This window comes from Nothobranchius furzeri, chromosome 1 (genome assembly GCF_043380555.1).
Source record: "Nothobranchius furzeri strain GRZ-AD chromosome 1, NfurGRZ-RIMD1, whole genome shotgun sequence".
Lineage (NCBI taxonomy): Eukaryota > Metazoa > Chordata > Actinopteri > Cyprinodontiformes > Nothobranchiidae > Nothobranchius > Nothobranchius furzeri.
Window position 1 is genome coordinate 35,184,714 of NC_091741.1, and position 21,065 is coordinate 35,205,778.

The window sequence follows — 21,065 nt, forward strand, 5'->3', positions numbered from 1 at the left end:
TTGAAATGTTTAGTTACTGAACACCAGAGTTTGAACACAAGCTAAGCTAAAGACTCGGGTTTTCAGACGCCACTGAAACTCGCGGGAGAGGACGTGTCACCGCCTGAGTGAGCTCGTTAGGGGCCGTCAAACTAAAATCAGGAAGGTTGTTGTAAGTCTGCTAAAATAGGGGTAACAATATTTACTCGTCGTCAGATTAGCTTTTTCTTGTGAGCGAGTTGTTAGTCGTCAGATGTGCTTCTGTGTTTACGGAGACACGTCGGAGTTATACACTTCTTGAAGCATCTCCACTTGGAGATCTCTTCCCGTTTGTTGCTGACGGTTTGTGGAAGTTCTCCTTGGGACCTGCAGTTTATTAAAAACTCGTTTGACTCGGTGTCTTCCATATTTTCCAACGTGATGACACCCTTAACCCTGTCGAGCTCAGACTGAGTCTCAGCTGTTGCTCTGCTATAAACTGCTTCTCCGGTTTGTCACAGAGACTCGTTTTTGACCCCAGTTTCTCATCCGGTTCATGCATGAGGGTAAGTCTGTTGGAGAAATCGTCCTTCGGGTTTTCACTAAGAGAAGTTTTATGTTGCAGCTGCTGCTCGACGCTCTGCAGCTCCCGAGCTAGCCTCCTGTCTGACTGGGCTCTTTGGAAGTTCTGCTGGTCGATCACCAGGCAGAGATCCGCGTTTCTCTGCTTTAACTCGATGATTTTGTTTTTGAGGTGAGAATTTTCATGGACACTCGCCCTGTTTTCTGCCAGCTCGCTTTCCCGGCTCAGCCTCAGCTGCTTCTCTTCATCACGACCTTTTTCAAGTTGTTCCCAAACTGAAGATCGTTCCCTCAGCTGCTGCTTGAAGCTCTGCAGCTCCACAGTAAACGTTCTTTCAAACTCCATTTTCTCACCGTTCACTTTTTCCATCATCTGACAGAAATCGGAGTTTCTCTGCTTTAACTCGCTGATTTCCTGCTTCAGATGGGAATTCTCGCCGATTAGAAGCTTGTTTTCAGCCAGCTCACCTTCACACCTGAGCCTCTCCAGTTTCTCTTCAAGACGTTTTTTAAGTTCTTCACAAACTGAATCTTTTTGTTTCAGCCGTCGTAGAGCGGCCGCGAGCTCCTTACCTTGTGATTTTTATCTTGAGAGGCGCTATAGAAATGATATTTTCCTCTTCTTCTTCCTGTCTGATTGGACTCTTTTACGAGTGTTGCTCGTCCATCGTGACACGCAGATCTGAGTTTCTCTGCTCCAACTTGCTGATTTCTTGTTTCAGCTGAGAAATCTCAGAGTTTAGCTTCAGAGCTCAGCTTCTGCTCTTTCTCCTCACTCAGGCTGCTCCGAAGTCTTTTCTCTAAGCTGTGCTTTCAAGCGGTCCAACTCCATAACAAACTTCTTCTCAAATTCAATTTTCCTGAAGCTGTCCTTCTCCATTACCTGGCAGAGATCAGCGTTTCTCTGCTCCAACTTGCTGATTTCTTGTTTCGGGTGAGAATTTTCACTAAAGCTCAGTTTTTATCCAGCTCCGCCTCATAACTCAGTCTGAGCCTTTTCTCTTCAGAGAGGCTGTTTTGGTGTTCTTCACAAATGTCTTTCACCTGCGTTTGAAACTTCTCCAGTTCCTCGTCTCTTCTGCAGCTCTGTACGTACATGGTGACGCAGAGGTCGGCGTTTCTCTGCTGCAACTGTTCGATTTCCTGCTCCAGTTGAGAAATCTCACAGAGTTTAGCTTTGTTTTCCGTCAGTTCAGCTTCGTTATGAAGTCTCAGCTGTCTTTCTTTGCTCGGACCATCTCGAAGCTCTTCGCAGACAGAAGTTTTCTGTTGGAGCTGCTGTCTGCTGCTCTCCAGCTCCTCACACATCTCATCTGCCTTAGCTAGCTTCTCACCGAGCTCCACGTTTGTCTTGTTCAGATCGCTTGTTAGTTTTTTCATGTTTCTGCTTATCACACTAATGTGATCTTTGGTTTTTTTCAGCTCTTCTTCACAGACCAGACGACGCTGGCTTTCTTTTCTTTGAGCTGGTGTTTGAAATTGTTTTGCTCTCCTAGACGTTTTGTCTCAGCGAGTCTTTGTTCGGCCTTAACTTTATCCAGCATCTCACTTAAGTCACCATTCCGTCTCTTCAGGGCTCTGATTTCCTTCTTCAGGTTTCCACTCCATCACACAGAGACAAATAATCACAGTCAACTGGTTCGCAGCGAGCGGCGACGTAACGCTCTTGCGCATGCGCAGCTGTCTAGGCATGTTCTCATTATGATGGACGGGTACCGAACCGAGGCACCGTTTGAAATGACGTGAATCGGTGCTCAGTCGGCACTATGGAATTCGGTCGGTACCTTAAAAAGTACCGAATTTGTAAACAGAGCAGCATGGTAGAAAGAACGCACGCTAAAGCTTGGGTCCACTTCACTAAATGTGATGGGTAACTGGGTGATGATGAAACCAGCGACAACGATCTAAGTGAGACATCCTCATCTTAATCTGCTCCAGTAGGTAAATAAAATGTTTAAGATAACGTTAGCTTGATATGTTAGCTTCCGTTCCGCTAATGGTGCGTTCGCTTTCCCCTCGGAACTCCGAATTTCTGACTAGAAGAACATGAACGCGCTCTAAAGTTTGGCTTCGCTTTACTGAATGCGACGGGTGATTGGGTGAAGATGAAACCAGCGACAACGATCTAAGTGTGAGGCATCATCGTTTTAATCTGCTCCAGCAGCTAAATAAACTGTTAAAGATAACGTTAGCTTGATATGTTAGCTTCCATTGCCACCATTGTTATCAGCTAATGGTGCGTTCGCTTTCTCCTCGGAAATTCTAACTTCCCAGTAGGAAAAATCAAATGAAAAAAGACGGCAAAAGGAATGAAGATACACAGTAAATTTAGTTCACAGTAAAGATGTTTGCTTCAGTTTAATTATCAGCTTATAAAACTACAAGGACGATGTTAAAATACAAACAGTTGAATGTTATTTATCGTGATATTTATCAAATATGGTTATATATTGAGAAAAATATATATTTAATTATAAAAGAGAATTAAAATAATAAACACTCAAAAGTATCAAAAATTGGTACCGTTAAGTACCGGTATCGATTCCTAGGTACCGGGAATTAGTACCGGATCGATTCAAATGTCAAAGGTACTTATCCCTACACCCTCCTAAAGACAAGTTAGTCTCCAAAGAACAACAAGCATGTTTCATCATTTTGGCTGCTGGAGTCGAGCGACCTTGGCAACTTTCACAGCATTTTCTGGATCTAACTTGTAAAAACCTGATGTCTGAGCAGCACATCTCCATATTTGTCCACAGAGCTGCTGTGCTTCATGAACGTAGGAGGAGGTCGGCACGGTGAACCAGGCAGGAGCTTTTATCACCACTAGATACTAAAGAAAGCTCAGAACATCTGACTTTCTCCTATTGAGTGGTGCTCTCCGTGTTTGAGCTCCTCTCAGGCTAAACCTTATCTAGAGACTGTTAGTTTTTCTGTGAGCTGCCGTTAGATGCTGTCAATCCATTTGTTTCCCAGTTTATTGCTCCTCCGTTGTCAGTAAGAGGATTGTTGTTGTCGTGGTTACATCAAGTTATAACATCTCTTTCATCTACGTATTGATCTCTGCCCCAAGCGTGCATTAGCTCCCGACTCGGTTATGTTTATGTGATTGGCTTCCACTCCTAAAACCTTCTGATCTGGATTGGCCCAATCCCATTATTTCCTCCCCAGCGCTTCGACTCACACCAGTTTAAACCTGCCAGCTCTAATCTGGCCCCACGCGGGGGTTACAGCTGACTAATGTAGTTTAGTCCGTTACACTCGCTGATTTAAGCACTAATTAGCTGGAGATGGGACCAATAAAGAACCAAGAGTGTCAAATAAATAGTTTCAGCTTTTGCACGCCTCTCCCCTTCTCCTCAGATGCTCCCCTCTCAGGTTATGGAGTCGAGAACGTCTCGGCTTTTAGGAGGTAACCGTTAGCTCAGTGGCTCTGCACCTGCTCATCTTTTCAAAACCTTATGCAGTGTTTCCCCTAGGAATTTTTCCAGCTGCGGTGGAGGTGGTGTTGGCGGGGGGGATTATGACACGTCTCACCTTTATGTTAATATTGTTTTATTTGATGCACTCCACTTTGAACTGCACCAATCCAGCGACTGCTGCATTGTAATAACTAGTATTAAAGGTGAATACACCAATATTTGCACAAGAATAATTTCTGTTTTAAACTCTCAGTGACACACTTTGCAGGGGGGATTTGGCATTTAATTTTTCTTGGTGTCTGGAAAAACATCTTCTTTTGCCCCCTTTATTTGACTTTCTGCCCCCTTTATTTTGGTCCAAGATCATTACTGGGCTGGCCCTATTAAACACGTACACCCCTGCTTAGTAGACTTAATGAAGTATTTTTAAGCCAGTATAAAAATGACTGAAACACAAATTTACATATTTGGCATTATTGACCAATATTTTTGATTTAATTTATTTGTTAAGAACATCAAGTTGCATTACAGTGAACATTATAATAAGCCGGGCGTACACTGTGCGACTTTTTCACTCGTAACTCAGCTTCAGCTCAAACTGTACGACTTCAGCGCAGGGCAGATCTCACGAGTCATGTGCTCACTGTACGTCTGGTAGCAACACGTCGGCCCTAAAAATCTGTTAAAAATAGCAGTTTTTACTCAAGACGTCAGACTTTTTTGTCTTGTTTTGCCTGTTGTCCTTCGGGAGAGCTGCAGGAGGACACACAAGGATTTATGGGGGTTGGATGAGGAAACTAAATAAAGAAAGTAAATCTGTGTTTTGTGATCAGTTTAATTTGACATGAACACGACAAACACGCTTTCTTGACGATCTTTGTGAGTAAAAAACGTGTAGAAATAAAAACGAACAACGTGTGTTATTAGGGAAATAGCGGGCGAGCGGTGTTGATGCAGGATTGCGCATGCGCCGTGAGCGGTTCTGGTACTTTTTGGGTCGCAGCCGCTCGCAGCGCCGCTTCAACCCTCATGAGGAACGAGATAAATATCAAACACTCCAGAAGTCCGTGCGAGCTCACGATTGCTGATCGGTAGCTGGTCACGTGGTGTTAATCGCCTCTCGTAACCCCCTGTACACTACACGACGCTCAACGCTAAACTCGCCCCGATCTTGTGGATTCTCGCACGAGTGGAAAATCAGCTCAAAAAAGTGAAAAAGTCGCACAGTGTCCGCCCGGCTTTACTGTCTGTGTGTGTGCGTTGATGCCTGGGCCGACTGACGGAGCTCCCGGCTGCAGTTTTGTGTGTAGGGAGGGGCGGGCGCTCTATCTGACTGGCCAATCACAGAGCGTGAAGACAGTCAGTTATTCATTCAGCACGATTACAGATATGTACGAGTTTTACACTCGTTTTTTGCTCGTATTCGTCAAAAATGCTTTATCCGTACGCTCATAGCTGTAACCACCCTGCCCTGCCTCCTCCTCCTTGCTACCTGCCGGCTGTGATCACAAGCAACAACACAGTATTTCCCGCTGCTTCTTCGGGAAACGGCGCAAAAAAAAAAAAAAAGAAACATCAATAAAACTTGGGATGTTGTAGGCGTGGCGGTGGGATTTCAGCCGTGGCGGCCCGCCACGGCTGCGCCTATGTAAGGGAAACCCTGTTATGTGCAGTCCTGTTCACTTAGGCCTGCTGGCCAGATGTTGCTGGAGGTACTAGTCGTACGCTGCAAATCCGGGGTGGAGAGAGCTTTTAAAGTGGTGGGACCGAGAGTTTGCCCCTTAATGTTAGACAGCCCCCCCCTTTTTAAAATATCTTTTTGAGACCCATCTTTGGTTTTTAGTATAGTGCAACAACGCTTTTATGTTTGTGTTTACAAATTGACTTGTTGTATTGTGTGATTTTAATGGAAAGCATGTTGTTCTACTTCATTGTAATTTGAAGGTGCTTTTCAAATAAAATGGTATGGTATAGTTAGCATTAGCAGCTCCACCCCACAGCAGAACTCCTCCAGGCTTGTGTTGTGGAGATTAAACTGTGTTGCAGAGCAACCTGAGTCAGTGGTAGTCGTGTTACTGTTAGACAACCAGAGGAGAGATGTCCAAATATCAGGAAATCAGACCCCAAATCCTGCTGTCTGGAGCTCAGCTCTGGTGTGGCTCATCATGTCTAGTTCCTGAAACTGGTGCACGGGTGCTTTTTTTCCCCAGAGTAAGACTTGCAAGGCATTCATTCCTACTAGAGACCACTGCAAATGCACTTATTAAACAAATAATCCAAAGTTGATGACAACACCTTTTTAAACCAGCGAGTGCCATCTTAGTTGTTCGACTCCATCGCATCATCCTGCCCACCAGACGGATACAGCGCTGTGATTGGCATAACACAATTCTGCTCGGGCCAGTGTAGACCTGCTGGGGCTCCTATAGAGCATGACTAGGCCGACATGCATAACTAAATTTTGCCACTTTGGTTACTGCCTCCAAGTTAGTAACTCAGTTTATTTTACAGCCATGGAGCCAAAATCCAACCTGTTCATTTTCAATTTAAAGGGACAATGGGTAGTTTTTACCATTAACTCATTCGCTTCCAGCCGTTTCCTGATCGGCAAAGCCATTCGCTGCCAGCATTTCTCACCGTTTTTACTGTTTTTTTAAGAGTGACAGAACGTTGCGCGCTAGGATGATGGCGACGCCAAAACAACCAAAACAAAGTGGAGACTCACCTCTTACATCAGGAAGAATCCGCCGTTTTGAGCGTTATCCGTTCTTTCATAATCCGTTGTTGAATTGTGATTGGCAGACGCTTTTCTGGTTCGCGCCTCACTTTTTTTACAGCAGCGGCCCAAAACGATCTCCTAACACATGGATGTTCTGCTTCCTGATCATGTGACGTACGCGGATGAAGATCGGCTTCAGAGCTGAGATGTTTGTTCTCACGGAGGCGGGGGCTCGTCCGACGCCCACACAGTAAAAACATGCAAATAACGACTTAAGTCATCATTGGCAGTGAATGAGTTAATCTTTGGAAACATCCATCAAAATGTTGTCGAAAATGAATGAAATGATGCCCAGTTGTTGAAAATATTGGCGACTTCGTAACACGTAGCCATAAAAATCTGGTCTTAAATACATGGGAGCAGGTCTAAGTCCCTGGGTGATGCCATATTAGATGCCATGTTTCCTTCTACGGGAGCCCTTGAGGACAAAACGCATTTACTGATTTGTAACAAACGGTTACAAAACTCATCATTCTTAAATGTTGTTTTACGCATTTCGCACTCCCCAGGGCTTTTTGACCCTACTGGGCATCCATAAGGTCTTACTCCAACACAAAAATACTGCTTGCCTGCAATGATTTAGGTATCTACTGCCCCCTATCGCCAAGAAAAACACACTGTCACTTTAACAAATTTACCTTTATCACAAATAAACTTATTAGACTTTATTCTCAAGTAGCTGTTGTTACCTTGTCTTTATATAACTGACGTATCTTTGTAGCGCTGACCTACTTCCCCGTGACTAATGCATTGTTTTTTGTAAGAGTGTGACATCTTATCAGCTCATTATTATTTATATCAGGGGTTAAATGTCACCAGAAGCAGCCTCATGCGTGACACTGGTGTCATTTATCTTAAATAAGAGCAGCCTTAGGTTGTCCACAAATGGCCGCGAGTTGATTGGAAAATGTTGGACATCGATTTGTTTATTCGTCACCGGCAGACAGCAGCTGCTTGGTTTTTGATGAAATGCTGCTTGTTGCGGATGAATGGGGGCGGTGCTCACGAGGGATGTGTTGTTTACTGCTCTTTTGTTTAGGATTCGTCCCATGGCGGACAATAATCTGATGGATTGGAGGCAGGATTAAATAGCTCACCGTTCAGCACGAGGAGCCACAAAAGCCAAAAGTTCCCTTTTGATTTTCTGCCTGCTGTCTCCCACTCGGAGCTCCATCACATGAGCTGGTTTTAGTGGGAGAAGCGTTTTCTTTTCCCCGTCCGGCCCACATGCAGCCGGAGCGTCGTCTCTGGTTTCTAATCTTTCCATTTGAATAGAGAAAACCGATGCAACTGCTCCCAGGCCGACGCTGCTCAGGCATCATCTTGTTCCTTTAGTCTGGACTTTTCATCACCCGCATGCTCCAGAGACAACAAGCTACTTGGTCCAGACTGATGAATTATTTAAGTCCTTCCAACTGTTGGATGATGAAAGGGAGTTTAAGCTGTTGCAGACTCTTAAAGCGAGTCCTTTTACTCGGACGATTCCCTGATGTCAGACGGTTTCATAACATGAGAGACATCTTCAGCTCTTTGATGTTCTCATCTGTTTAATAAGGACTTGTCTCTAAGTCTAAAGGTCCCCTGAAGGTGCTGCCCTCGGGAAACAATCACTGATGTTTGCAATGTTTTAGTTTGTAAATGCAGTTTTCACATCTGAAAGGCAGCATTTCTCTTGTAGCAAAGCCTGATGAGATGTAGTTCCACGCTGGAACAGAGCAGAGCCTTTAGATTTAGACGGGTGATGTTTGCACGTATCCGAGCTTCCAGATCTGTGCACAGAAAACAGCTGATGTTACGTGAATGAACCAACCACGCCACCGGGGTTTTACTGGTCTTGCTTTCTTCTTCATTTGTTTTGCTGCCTACTGAATAAAATACTCATTTACAGCATTTGTGTCACAACTTTTACAACATTTAATGTGTTCGCTGTGCCTTTTGTCTCACATTTCACTCTAGTCTGATAATCTTAGTTTTATTAGTTTTTATCCCAGGCTTCGACTAGCCAGTGTCCGTGTATACCTTTCTAATTTCCCTGTGGACACTTGCCCTTGTGTGTTTTGGCTCCACGTCCATCCTCCTGTATAATTCTGTAAATGCCCCGAGTGCAGATCCAGGTCACAGGACGAGGAGCGGCCCGATATCTGCTCTGTAAAACAGGCACGCGTGTCCTCTCAGACATATGGTCTGCGTGTGTCATCAGACCCGGTGCATGTGTGGACTACAGAGCGCCATACGCCAACTCCAGAGAGTTTGCACGCTCACATCCACACTGTCACCAGTTTGAGTGCAACAGGCAGCAATGGAGGGAAAGGAAACGTGAACACGTGCTCCTCGTTGTACTCTGCTTCAACAGGAGCCGCTACAGCATTAATAGGCTGGGTGATGGAGTGGAGCTTAGCTTAGTCTGATGTAGAAGAGAAATAAAGCAAACGTGCATTTATGTCAGCTCAGACTGAGAGACCATCTAAGGGCTCAGGAAGCCTCTGCAGGTGTTTTGGGCTCATCAGCTGATTAGAGTGTGACCATCGACATACATATATGGACAATGGGTTTCCATAGACTCCAATAACACATTTTTCTGCTAAAATGGGAGGTGGCCACCACCGCCATTTTGACCGTGTCACAGGTTCCGTCAAGCCCAGACAATTCCACAAAAGGGAAGAGAGGAGGCGCTGAGGGTGGGGCTGTAAGGCTGGGATCAACTGACGACACCCGGTCGAACTAGCTACAAGCTAACCTGAAGCTAACACGGAGGTGGGAGCTAAGCTAACGGAGGTAGCAACCTAGCTACAACCGGAGTCAACTGTGCACAACACCAGAGCTTCTGAGTCAGAGACACGCCGGGCTGACCGCTGGGTAAAACCGGGTGGAACACCGAGGTCTCCGAGACCTCCACAAGCCTGCAGCCGCACAGCAGACAAGCGCCGCTGCGATCTGAGATGCGCAGAGCTGCCGCTGGGGGGAGGGGACGTACCGATAGTGGGAACCCAGCTCCACCAACATGTTATATTTCAACCCATTTTCTAAAGTGCAGCATTATGGTAAATGCACTGGGTTTGACCCTATTACATTTAAATTTCATGGTTAAACAGTACATGTTAAAATCTAAGCTCAGCTCGGCAGTGACCTAAATTACATAAATATAATTTTACTTACCGAAAAAAATGAAGTGGAGACTCCTTGGACGCTCTATTAGTGCAATTAATGCCACAGCAAGTCCTTTTGTCCAACAATTGCACAAAAAATATCCAAAAAGAACGCACAAACGCTACAACTAATGATCTAAGTTGAGAGACTGAAAATGAAGGAGCAGTTTCCAGGCCAGACCGAGGCTCTACTGAGGCCTTTCCCCGGAGCTAGCTCTGTGGTCACGTGGGTCTGATGCTCATTAATTATACAGAATTTTAGGCTTTTAATACACTTAAACAGAAGAGTGAGAAAAAAATTCACCCCCCTCAGAGTTGTCATGAGTGTAAACTAGATCATTTAAGTGGAACTGCAATTCATGGTACTTCCGGGTTGGGACCAATTTTAGAGCTGCATTGTGGGGGCTTGAGTGTGACGCGAGTCTAGAATATTCAACCTTTTCACAATCTTCTGATTGAGGTTTTGATTGTGGGGTTTTCATCAGCTGTAATCATCACAGTTATCACAAACATCTGGCTTTGCACGTAAGGAGTCCGTCTCTTATTAGTTTCACCTTTCAGGCTGAATTACTGACATAAAAGAACTTCAGCACCAGATTTCTTTAGTTACACCTGAACCTTAATCTGTATTTTAGTCTCTGTCAGATGTTATCAGTGGGATTTTGTGCCTTTTACTGTTTGATCCGCTCTGATTGTACCTGAACTCAGGTGTGCTTGCCTCGTCCTCCGTTTGGACGGATCATCTCGGCGTGTTTGGACTGACAACACGAGCAGCTCCTTTCAGGGCGGTGTGACTTCACAAGCATCTGTGTGTGCTGATGAAGCCGTTTGTTCATGCTGCCTTTGTTATTCCCAGGAGAATGCTGACTCTGCAGTGTCATACACTCGTGTGTGTGTGTGTGTGTGCGTGCGTGCGTGAGTGAGTGAGTGAGTGTGTGTGTTAGATCCAACTCTATCATCATTCTACCTGGTAACCAGACCTACTAATGTTGTAGATTTTCTTACATGATCGTTTGTTTTGTCAACACAGAACGAGAAGCACCAGAGGCTGTTTGTTTGGAGCTGCGGGCTTCTGACCACTCCTCACTGCTCCTCCTCACTGCTCTTCCTCACTGCTCTTCCTCACTGCTCTTCCTCACTGCTCCTCCTCACTGCTCTTCCTCACTGCTCCTTCTTGCTGCTGCTCCTCGCTAAACCTGATTGTTTCACAGCCCAAAGAGAGATTTACCGTCCCTCCAGCTGCCTTTTCCTGTATTTGCAATCTAAACAGAAGAATCCCCTCGTTCATGTTTGGTTTTTGTGTCGTGATCTTCTCGTCTCTGAATGTTGAGCTCTGGTGTCCTTTCACTCCCACCAGCATCAGCTGATCTCATTATACCCCCACATATTGTTGTTTTACCATAAAACCTGAAAATCCGAACTCCACCACGAAGCGTCTCCTTTATCTTTAAACAACGTTCTGTTTTATTTTGATTATTTCATTTTCCACTTTACCTCCAGTTAGGAAGCTGAGTTGTGGTGAGAATTCCTGGATATTTTCCCTGGAGCCAAAATAAGTTTGTAATTATAACTTAAATGTTCTGGAGTTTAACTTTGACTTAAATATGAACTCGAACGTGTTTCTCTGTGAAGCTCGCGCTGCTGATAGCCTTAGTATTACTTTACACTATCATCCTGTATCCTGTTACAACCCTAACTGCCTAAAATCAGTAAAAATATACAAAAAGGAATTATTGTCACAGCTGAATCTTTTAAAGTCGACATAAAATAAAAATGTTCTCTGAAAAAACTTCCTGAGCTGCAAATATTTTAATTCTCAAGTTTATATCGCTTCCAAAATGTTTAAAAGAATAAATATTAATTTCTGTTAATGTTAGTCGTTGGTGAAGAAATGTTTTCCCTTCATGTAATGTTTTATAGATGGTAACTGGTCATGACTGGTGTTTGCAGGCGGAGCGCGGCGGCTGCGATGTCAACAGCCTCAGCATCCCGGTGCCCATACGTCGCGGCGGCTCGGATCCCAACTTGGACGTGGTGGACAGCGTTGGAAATGACGGCGTTGGTGTTGATTTCACTAAGGGAGCGCTGGGAATCGACTCGCTTCAACAGAAGATCCTCAAGGTGACAGGAAACCTCTCAACCGTTTCTCTAAAGCAGCTTTTAGTTGTTCCAGTTTACATCCATCAGACCGATTACCTTAAAATCCATTTTCAAAAACTTGTTTTCTCTCTTTCACAGTAAAAGTGGCTCCTGTAGAATTTAAAGAGCAAGTCACCCCCTACCAGAGTATTACTCCACTCCCACTTCCTGTTTGAAAAATGCAACAAATGCTGTTGCCTGGCAGACCGAGAGGGCGGAGCCACTAACAAATACACACACACAGGCTCACAACGACATTGTGACATCATATGGTACCAGCTAATGTTCTAGGGTACCTCTTAGCCAATGGAGATGGCAGATTTAAATTCAAATGCAGTGCAGAGTTTTTACCTGACAACGGCACGACACTGACAGTTTTAGGCAGAAAATTTAAAGGGATTTTACGGAGTTTTGAATTTTTATGCTCGCGATTGCCCCCTCAGGCCAAAAGCATAACGGCAGCTTCAATAGTAGCACGAGGCGCGCATGCTGTACGTGCACACTCCTGAACGAAAATAACAGCTGAGACAGTCCCGTGTGTGTGTGTGTGTGTGTGTGTGGGGGGGGGGGGGGGGGGGGGGGGGTGGCGGAGGACAGAGGACAGGAGAACACGCAGCTAATTAATTAAATAATGTGGTTCTGTACCTTTCTCTTCAGCACAGCGACAAAGGTTTATGATGGGTCAGTCCTCCTGCATGCTCAGATCATTCCCTTCCCTTGCTTGAAAAATTGTTCCAAAATGAAAGTTGAACCCACATCTTTTTTATCTGTGAATTCAATGCCGTTTGGCGAGTCCCAAATAAAAATGTGGGCATCTTACTGTAAAAAAATATACCATTCATGTAAAAAATAAACTCTAAATAAACTATGTTCACATCCAGAATCAAACCCAGGTCTTCTGCACAAGAGTACGACGTCTTACTAGGTGAGCTAAAGCACTAGTGATGTCTTACATATCTGTAACATTTATATCCTTGATGACAGCTGAAACAACGTTCAAAGAACGGTTCAGAGTGAAAATGGCTATTTTGTTGCTAATTAGCAGGAAATATCTAGAAGAAAGTTCTACAGAAAGTAGCTAAGGGTCCTCAGAAATGTAGCTAGCTTTGTCACTAGGCGTTAGGAACAGCGACAAAGTGGCACTGCCTCTCTCTCTGCTGCTAAAGCTACGGATAGCAAATGCTACGGGCGATGCCTGAGCGTGAACGCGCATGAAGCAGCCTGCTCGACCCGAGCATCTCTCTTTTTCTGTGATTTTACAGAAAACAGGCAATCACAGTAAAAATGCCAGGGCTCATTCTACAGGACCAGGGCATTGCAGGAGAATGTATGAAGAAGACATTTATTATTTCTATACATGTTTTGGCTGTCACACACTTCCATAATGCACCTTTAATGAGCAAAACTATAGACTACACGTGTCTGCAGCAAGATTAGACACACATTTATATAGTTTATCAGACAAATAAGTAGATTTGGGGGTGACTTGCTCTTTAACTCACTTAAATTTAACATTTTATCCAAATAAAAGTAACTTGAGACGAGAAAAGCTTTATAATTGAAGATTTTACCGTTTCTGTCCTTAATCCTGGAAACAAACCAGCACAGTTCAGCAGTTTGATGAGTATGAATAAGGATGTTTTACTTGATGCTAGTTTCAGCTTCATGTGTAGATGTTTTTGTTTCTAACTGATTCAGACATTTAACATCCTTTAACAACAGAGAGAATTCACACAGAAGCTAAATCAACAGACCTTTAGGTCACTTTGCATTTTTATTTGCTGCTCATTAAAAAATCCAGTTGTGTCGCTCTGACGGTGCTGTAGGTGACGGAGCAGATCAAGGTGGAGCAGGTGGTGCGGGACCAGAACGTCGCCGAGTACCTGAAGCTGATGAACAACGCCGACAAGCAGCAGGTGTCTCGGATACGTCAGGTGTTTGAGAAGAAGAACCAGAAGTCCGCACAGACCATCGCTCGGCTGCAGAGGAAGCTGGAGCAGTACCACCGGCGTATGAAGGACAGCGAGACCAACGGGAAGCACGGCCACAAAGACGGCAGCGGTAAAGAGTCCGGGTCTCACAGCAAGGAGGGCAGCCTGCGGGACATTAGCTCCTCCGGGCGCCACCCTACGCTGGATAAAGTTAAAACCATCGGGCCGGGCGTGTCGCTCTCGCCGCCGTTCTTCTTTAACAAGCCACGGGAGTTCGCCAACCTCATCAGGAACAAGTTTGGCAGTGCCGACAACATCGCCCACATGAAGAGCTCCATGGAGACGGTCTCGGGACTGCAGGCGGAGGGCGGGTCCAGGGGTCTGAGCGGCAGCGCCACCACAGTAGCCAAAGCTGCGAAATACCCGAGCGACGACGAGTGCTCCACGGGAACGTCGGCGTCGGCCGATTCAAACGGGAACCCGACGGGAGAATCGGGCGCCGGTTCCGGAGGTCAGGGGAGGTCAGAGTCCAGCGGGCGTCTGGTGGCGATTATGGACATGGTGCAGGAAATCCAGGTGGCTCAGAGTCAGCTGGCCGACAACATGGAGAATCTGAACAAGCAATTCAAAAGCGACTACAGCTACTTCACGCAGGTGATGCAGGAGGAGAGATACAGGTGAGCGCCACAGGAGGTAACGGTGAAGTTCCACTGACCTCTTCAGTTTCTCATCTGACACTAAAACAACCCGACGGATTCAAAAATAAATCCATTTCCTCTTTTTGATTCTTTGAAAATCTTAAAAAAGCAGATTTTTGTGAGCTGAAGTGAAATATTTGTTAGGAGCATCATTCAAACTGTTGCTACGACGACCAAGGCCAAAAGCCTTCTTCAGCAGATGCACTGCTGCACCGGTCTGTGCCCACACACACTCCTGGTGTGTGTGTGTGTGTGTGTGTGTGTGTGTGTGTGTGCGTGCGCGCGCGTGCGTGCGTGCGTGCGTGCGTGTGCGTGCGTGCGTGCGTGTGTGTGTGTGTGTGTGTGCGTGCGCGTGCGCGTGCGTGTGTGTGTGTCCCCGTCTGCCAGGTACGAGCGCTTGGAGGACCAGTTAAATGACTTGACGGAGCTCCACCAGCATGAGACCAGTAATCTGAAGCAGGAACTGGCCAGTATAGAGGAGAAGGTGGCCTACCAGGCCTATGAGAGGGCCAGGGACATACAGGTGTGTTAACACACTAATTACACGTTTACAGGCTGAAAGTGAATAATGACAACAGTGCATCGGGGTTTGTCACTCGCCTTTTGAAGAGCTCGGTGGGATTGTTCTGTTGTCGGTTCTGACTCCAGAGTAGGGTCGTCACGGTGTGAAAATTTAACCTCACGGTTATTGTGACCAAAATTATCACGGTTTTCCGTATTATCGCGGTATTTCTTTTAAACGTGCTACATTTTCACACAATTAAATAAACCCTGTATATCAGGAAATATTGTCCTCAGTTTGTGTCTAAATTTTGCCTAAAATGTGTTATTTTGTAATTATGTTGTTTATTTGTTTACATTTTCCCCTTTAGCCTTTAAAACACCAATATTTGCCCATAACTTCTTATTTTATGTCTGTTTGACGTCATCAGTTTAAAAATATTAGACCAGATGATACTCGGTACTCAAGTATACTTCTAATCAGATACTTTTTTACCCTTACTTGAGTAATAAACCCTATATCAGGAGAATATTGTCCTCGGTTTGTGTCCTTCCAGTGAGCTTTGCAGATGTGTGAAAATGTCATCAGGCAGTAATCGTTGTTAAATTCATAATTATTCTCGGAGAGAGACCAACTCTTATCTGCCCCTGGGAGCCCCGTAATGCATAGCGTCATTTCAACATGGCGGTGTCCGCGACACGGTTTATATGCAGGTAGCGGTGCTGCGGCTGCTTTATATAGCGACTCGTTGCGTTCTCCCTCAACCCAAATCCTCGGATCACGCATTTTAGCTAAAACGCTAACGTTAGCTTGCCTTGCGTTGACTGTAGAGTTGTGGGTGATGGTCACGCAGATGTGTCATGAGATGTGAAGCGTTGCTGCCTTTCACAGACACTTTTTCTGCTCGTGCTGCAAACAGGATAGCCGTCTTCTATCAGCTGTCCCTCGGCATTCTTCAAATATCCAAAAGATGCCCGTACTTCCCACTTTGTCTTCTTTGAGGGATAATAAATGTCCTGAGCGCTGCCGTCTCCTCCTTTGGCCATTATTTCAGCTTTAGCTTCAAGAAAGTTTTGGTTGTAAACAACAAAGTGCGCATGTGCCGCCGGCAACTTCAGCAGATGATACGGTGGCTGGTAAGGGTCACCGCGCCTACACCGCAGCCACGCTAATCCACCGAGATAATATAGTTTTTAAAAAACAAGACGGTTATTATTATTGTCAACTTTTTTACCGGGGTTTACTGCTACACCGGTTACCGTGACAACCCTACTCCAGATGCAGCATTTCATTCGTTGTTGTTGAGCTGGACTTTGGGAATTCCGAGAATCCGAATAATACGCCTTCTCATCCGAGATTCCAAATCCTTGCATTTAGCTCAAAGTGTCTTCGTGTCCCTCTTCAGCTCCTCTGCTGCGCTACACAGGGACACATCTTCTTCCAGCCAGGTGGACGGTCCGTCTTTTATCTCCCACACCTGTTTCCTGCTTTAGTCGCCGATGGGAAACAGACGAGGAAGCGCTCGGATTAGAAAAGCCGGTCAGACCTACGTTGCAACAGAAATTAGCATTCATGGACTCACCCGTCTTGGCTCATGATGGGAAAGGCTGTTGTTGATTCAGTGGCCAGGAGAGAGCAGAGCACATCTTGACTGATGGAAGCTAGCCGTTCGCTGTAGCAGCTCTCAGCTCAGCAGAACTCCTCCAGGCTGGTGTTATTCGTGGAGATAAAACGTCAACATAGCAGAGCAAGTGGAGTCAGCGGTAGACTCATGTTGCTGTTAGCCAATCAGATGTCAGAATATCAGGAAATGACACCCCAAATCCTGCGGTACTCTGCTCCCTGACTCATGAGCACCGGAGCTTTTTTTTTCCTCTGAGATCGACTCACAAGGTGAGATCTTTAATAAGAAACTAAGCTCTTAAGTAGAAATGTGTGGCTTATGGGTTTCTTCTGTCTGTCCTCCTGTGCTTCCCTGACCCTTAACCTTTGACCTGATGGTGCGTTTCCATGCAGGAGGTTCTGGAGTCGTGTCAGACCCGCGTGTCGAAGCTGGAGCTGCAGCAGCAGCAGCAGCAGACCGTTCAGCTGGAAAACACTGATGCCAAAGTCCTCCTGGGAAAGTGCATCAACATCATGCTCGCCATCGTCACCGTCATCCTGGTGTGCGTCTCCACGGTGGCCAAGTTCACCGCCCCGCTGCTGCGCAGCCGCCTGCACCTGGTGCTCACCTGCGTGGGCGTGTCTGTTCTGGCACTGCTGTGGAAGAACTGGGAACCTGTTCAGCACGCCATGGAGCGACTGATACTCCCGCGCTGACACACGTGGTCACGGCAACGCCGACAACAGGGAGGAGTTTACTCGTAGCCTTACACCCGCCCTGCTCGACACCGATTCTCGACCACCTGCAGATCGTCCGCTGACGAGCCTTACCCAGAATGCACCTGCTTTCAGAGAGAGATCCACGCTGGTTCCGCTGCCCCACACCAACACGATGGAGTCTGGCTTTAAGTCCGCCGACTCGCAGCAGGGGCGTGTTACTACTTCCTGCCCTCAGACGGGAGCAGCCCCTCTCACCTGCAGGAACCCGGGAGGTTCTGCGACCACTGGATCGGCCGTGAAGCCACACCGAACGCCTCGCCGTGCTCCCGCCAGCTCTGACTGGTGTTCGGTGGAGTTTTGAACACACCGTATTTGTGTGAATGTTTTTCTTTGAGACGCACATCGTTTGAATCAATTGGAGTGTTTTTTTTTATGTGATTGTGGCGTCACGTCTCGTTTTCGTCCTACAGGAAGCGTTAGGCATGAAGGCTCTGAACACGTCTTTGTGTGAAACACGCGAAGCTGAGATCTGGAGGCGGTCTGCTGGAAGGAGGAAGGGAAGTGGCTACAAGATTTTAAAAAATGCACCTTTAAAGTTTACCGATGAGCAGAAACACGAAGCCACGGGCACAGCTTCCATTAAACATCCCATAATAACGTTTGATGGTGCTGGTGGCGATCTCACGAACAAACGATGAGTACAAACAGCTGAGCAGAGTTTGTTTCCTGGATAGAAGAAGGAACTAAAATCTCACTGTAGTGTTTTTGTCCCGTTTGTCACCAGCGGGTGACTTCGTGTACGTTTACGAGTGTGTGCGAGGTGCTGATCCAACGGGTTTGACACGGGCCCATTCCCCTCCTGCTACCAGCGCTCACCTACCTGCTCACCAGCTGTTTTTGTCCTCGTGCGAAACAACAAAAAAGGAAAGTGTTCCTGGAAAGCCTCGGAGCTGCGGCTCATCTTGTGTGTGTGTGTGTGTGTGTGTGTTATAATTCTTGTGTTTATGGGTTGAGGCGTTTTTGTTTTCCGGCTGACGGCCGGTCGAGGAGCGATCCTGGTTTACAAATGAACGTGAAAATTTGTGTGCACGAGAACCGTGAGGAACGGAACGTGGTTCTCTAGAAAACTCTAGATTTGAGCGTGCTTGACTCATAAAAACGCCTTTTGAAAGGACGACCTGAACAAAATGGTTTCTATGTGAAGCCTGTGTTGTGCTGCGTTCAAGTCCCGTGGGAATAGAGGCTCTCTGATTGAAAGGAGTGGTTTTATTTTTTTGAATGTAGGTGCAAATCCTTGAAAGTTTAAAAGAGACTTGCCTGCTGTTGATTCCTTGTTTGGGTTTTTATTCACATTTTACTCCCACAGAATTCTGTAAATACTCTGAAATTCAAGTCGAGGTTTCTCTGCTTTAAATAAATGTCTGGTTTTGCTCTGAAACGTCAGAAATGTCCACCACACTGTTCTCGGGCAGAGCTTGCTCCTCGGAAATGAACACAAGAGGTAGCATTGTTACCCAGCGGTTGTTTTTCCCACGTGACATGAATGCAGCATTCCAGACTAGAGAGGACCGATGAACAATGTAGCTCTGATTTCCCAAACCTGAGTCATCGTGATGACGACGGGGCTCAATGGGTCTGATGCCTTTTCCGTGCAGCTCATTTAGTCCTCCTGCATGTTTGTGTCTTTCAAAGACCAGATTTAATTATTTTCTGTATGTTTTTCTTTTCTTTTACCAAATGTAAACACTACTTTGAGCAGAAGAAACAAAGCTTTCACTGTTGTATGTGCTTTAGAAGAGAATTATGAGATTTCCATAACGTTATTACTTTTTTAAAGAAGAAAATAAATCTTTGTTTTTCTAAGATGTTGCTTTTTATTGCTCAGCATTTCATGCATTATAGAGAGCATCCACCAGCCTGCAGGGGGAACTAACTGCTCTGCAGACGTCACAGGAAAATCCAGACGTCAAAGAGAGAATGAGGCTGACAGCTGGATCAGGGAATCAACATTTCCATGGTGTGTGATCCAGAACTTGGATTTCGATGGAGCCAGTTTTCAGTTTTTTATATTTTTTAAACTGAACTAATCAGTTTATTTTAAAATTAGCCTCAAACCTCACTCCACTTTATCAGAAATCAACCAGCATGCATTTCTGTTTCAATGAATCCTTCAAAGAAGCGCATCGTTTACAACGCAGCGAAATGTTGCCACCTGGTGGTGAAACGGAGCAGTGCATCCAGGATTAGCTTAACCTTAGATATTCAGATGTTCTAGCTCATAAAATGTGTACGATGTCAGTATAATGCCCGGGTACACTCAAATATTTTTTCTATCTCAAACTGTGATGAAGTAGTTTCGGTTTCATATCTTACATCTTACAGTCAAATTAAATAATTATTATAGGATTTGGTTTACATTTTTATTTTGTTTTTTTTGTCACAGCAGCAATTACATTCATTATAAGAGCGAAAGAGGAGCATAAAATAACACAGAAAAATTTTAAACTACTCAAAGTTCTCAAACATAAAAATCAAAAACGCTGAATATAAATACATTTAAGGAAATAAAAAATAAGTGTAATACAACCTGTTGATTAAACAGAAAGACCACTAAACAGGCCCCTAACCCTAAACCCTGACCCTTAAGGACATTAACCCTACCCCTGTGCCGGAAATTCTAAACCTTAGGGTCGCACAGAAACACCTGGCCTCGCTCTTTTACTCTTAATGGGGATGGACCAACACCGGTTAGGAACTCCTTAGTGGCATACGGTAGCCCAAACATTGGTGACATGGAACAAAGTAGATATATGGTTTTAAGAATATCAACCTTGGAACACTATCCTGTACAATACTGCAGCAGAAATAGAGGAATAAAATGGCCAATTAGACCAAGTTGTGTCACAACTCTTGAAACAGGTTGGTAGTCAACAAGGAGACAAGAGCTGCGGATGACGAGCGTTGGCCCGTGCATTGCCGTTGGCTCCCCAGTTCAACTGCCCAGTCGTTGGATGAGGCAAGGGGAGTCAACGAGATAAATAATTTACACATTTCTGAAAGCATATCTAAAAGAGTTAGAAAGTGAAATAAATAATGTGGAATTATTTATCTTTGTGGTGGACAAGGAAACCTGCTCTTTTTCTCCAATTACCTGACTTAAAGCAGAATAAAACGTCTATTTTTGTAACAGTGTTCCATACAATGGTTGTGAAGAGCTCAAATCCAGGCGCTGCTACAAACTCAGAGGTTTTTATGACTGTAGAAGTTAATTTACGCCCTCCAGTGGCTAAAACTGGAACTACACTGGATCTATTCAACTGTTTAAAATAAACGGGAATGGCAATTTGGCGCCCTCATGTGGCAAAAAGCTGAAACTACTTATTTAACACTTTGCCTCCTCATCTCAGTAGCTGAAAAATAAAATCATCGTTTGTTGTATTCTTCTGAGTATTAATGTGAAGGATAAAGGAACTACTTTGACAAAGTTACAATAGTCATTTGGTAGATACCATACCATACCATACCATTTTATTTATAAAGCGCATTCAACATGGCATTACAACCAGACAAGGCGCTGTACATTAAA

General features: G+C 45.1%; 1 protein-coding gene across 4 annotated transcripts in view; it reads left to right on the forward strand.

Annotated features, from left to right (window-relative positions):
- The window catches only part of tmcc3 (transmembrane and coiled-coil domain family 3), a 74,822-nt gene extending 55,480 nt beyond the window's left edge, over positions 1–19,342 (forward strand). For all 4 annotated transcript variants that reach the window (XM_015962357.3, XM_015962365.3, XM_015962373.3 and 1 more), the window contains 4 exons: positions 11,838–12,008; positions 13,853–14,634; positions 15,043–15,178; positions 17,174–19,342. In XM_015962357.3, the coding sequence (XP_015817843.3) occupies positions 11,838–12,008; positions 13,853–14,634; positions 15,043–15,178; positions 17,174–17,476 (1,392 nt within the window). In that variant the 3' untranslated portion in view covers positions 17,477–19,342. The remainder of the gene's footprint in view (positions 1–11,837; positions 12,009–13,852; positions 14,635–15,042; positions 15,179–17,173) is intronic.
- Positions 19,343–21,065: the final 1,723 nt, after the last annotated feature.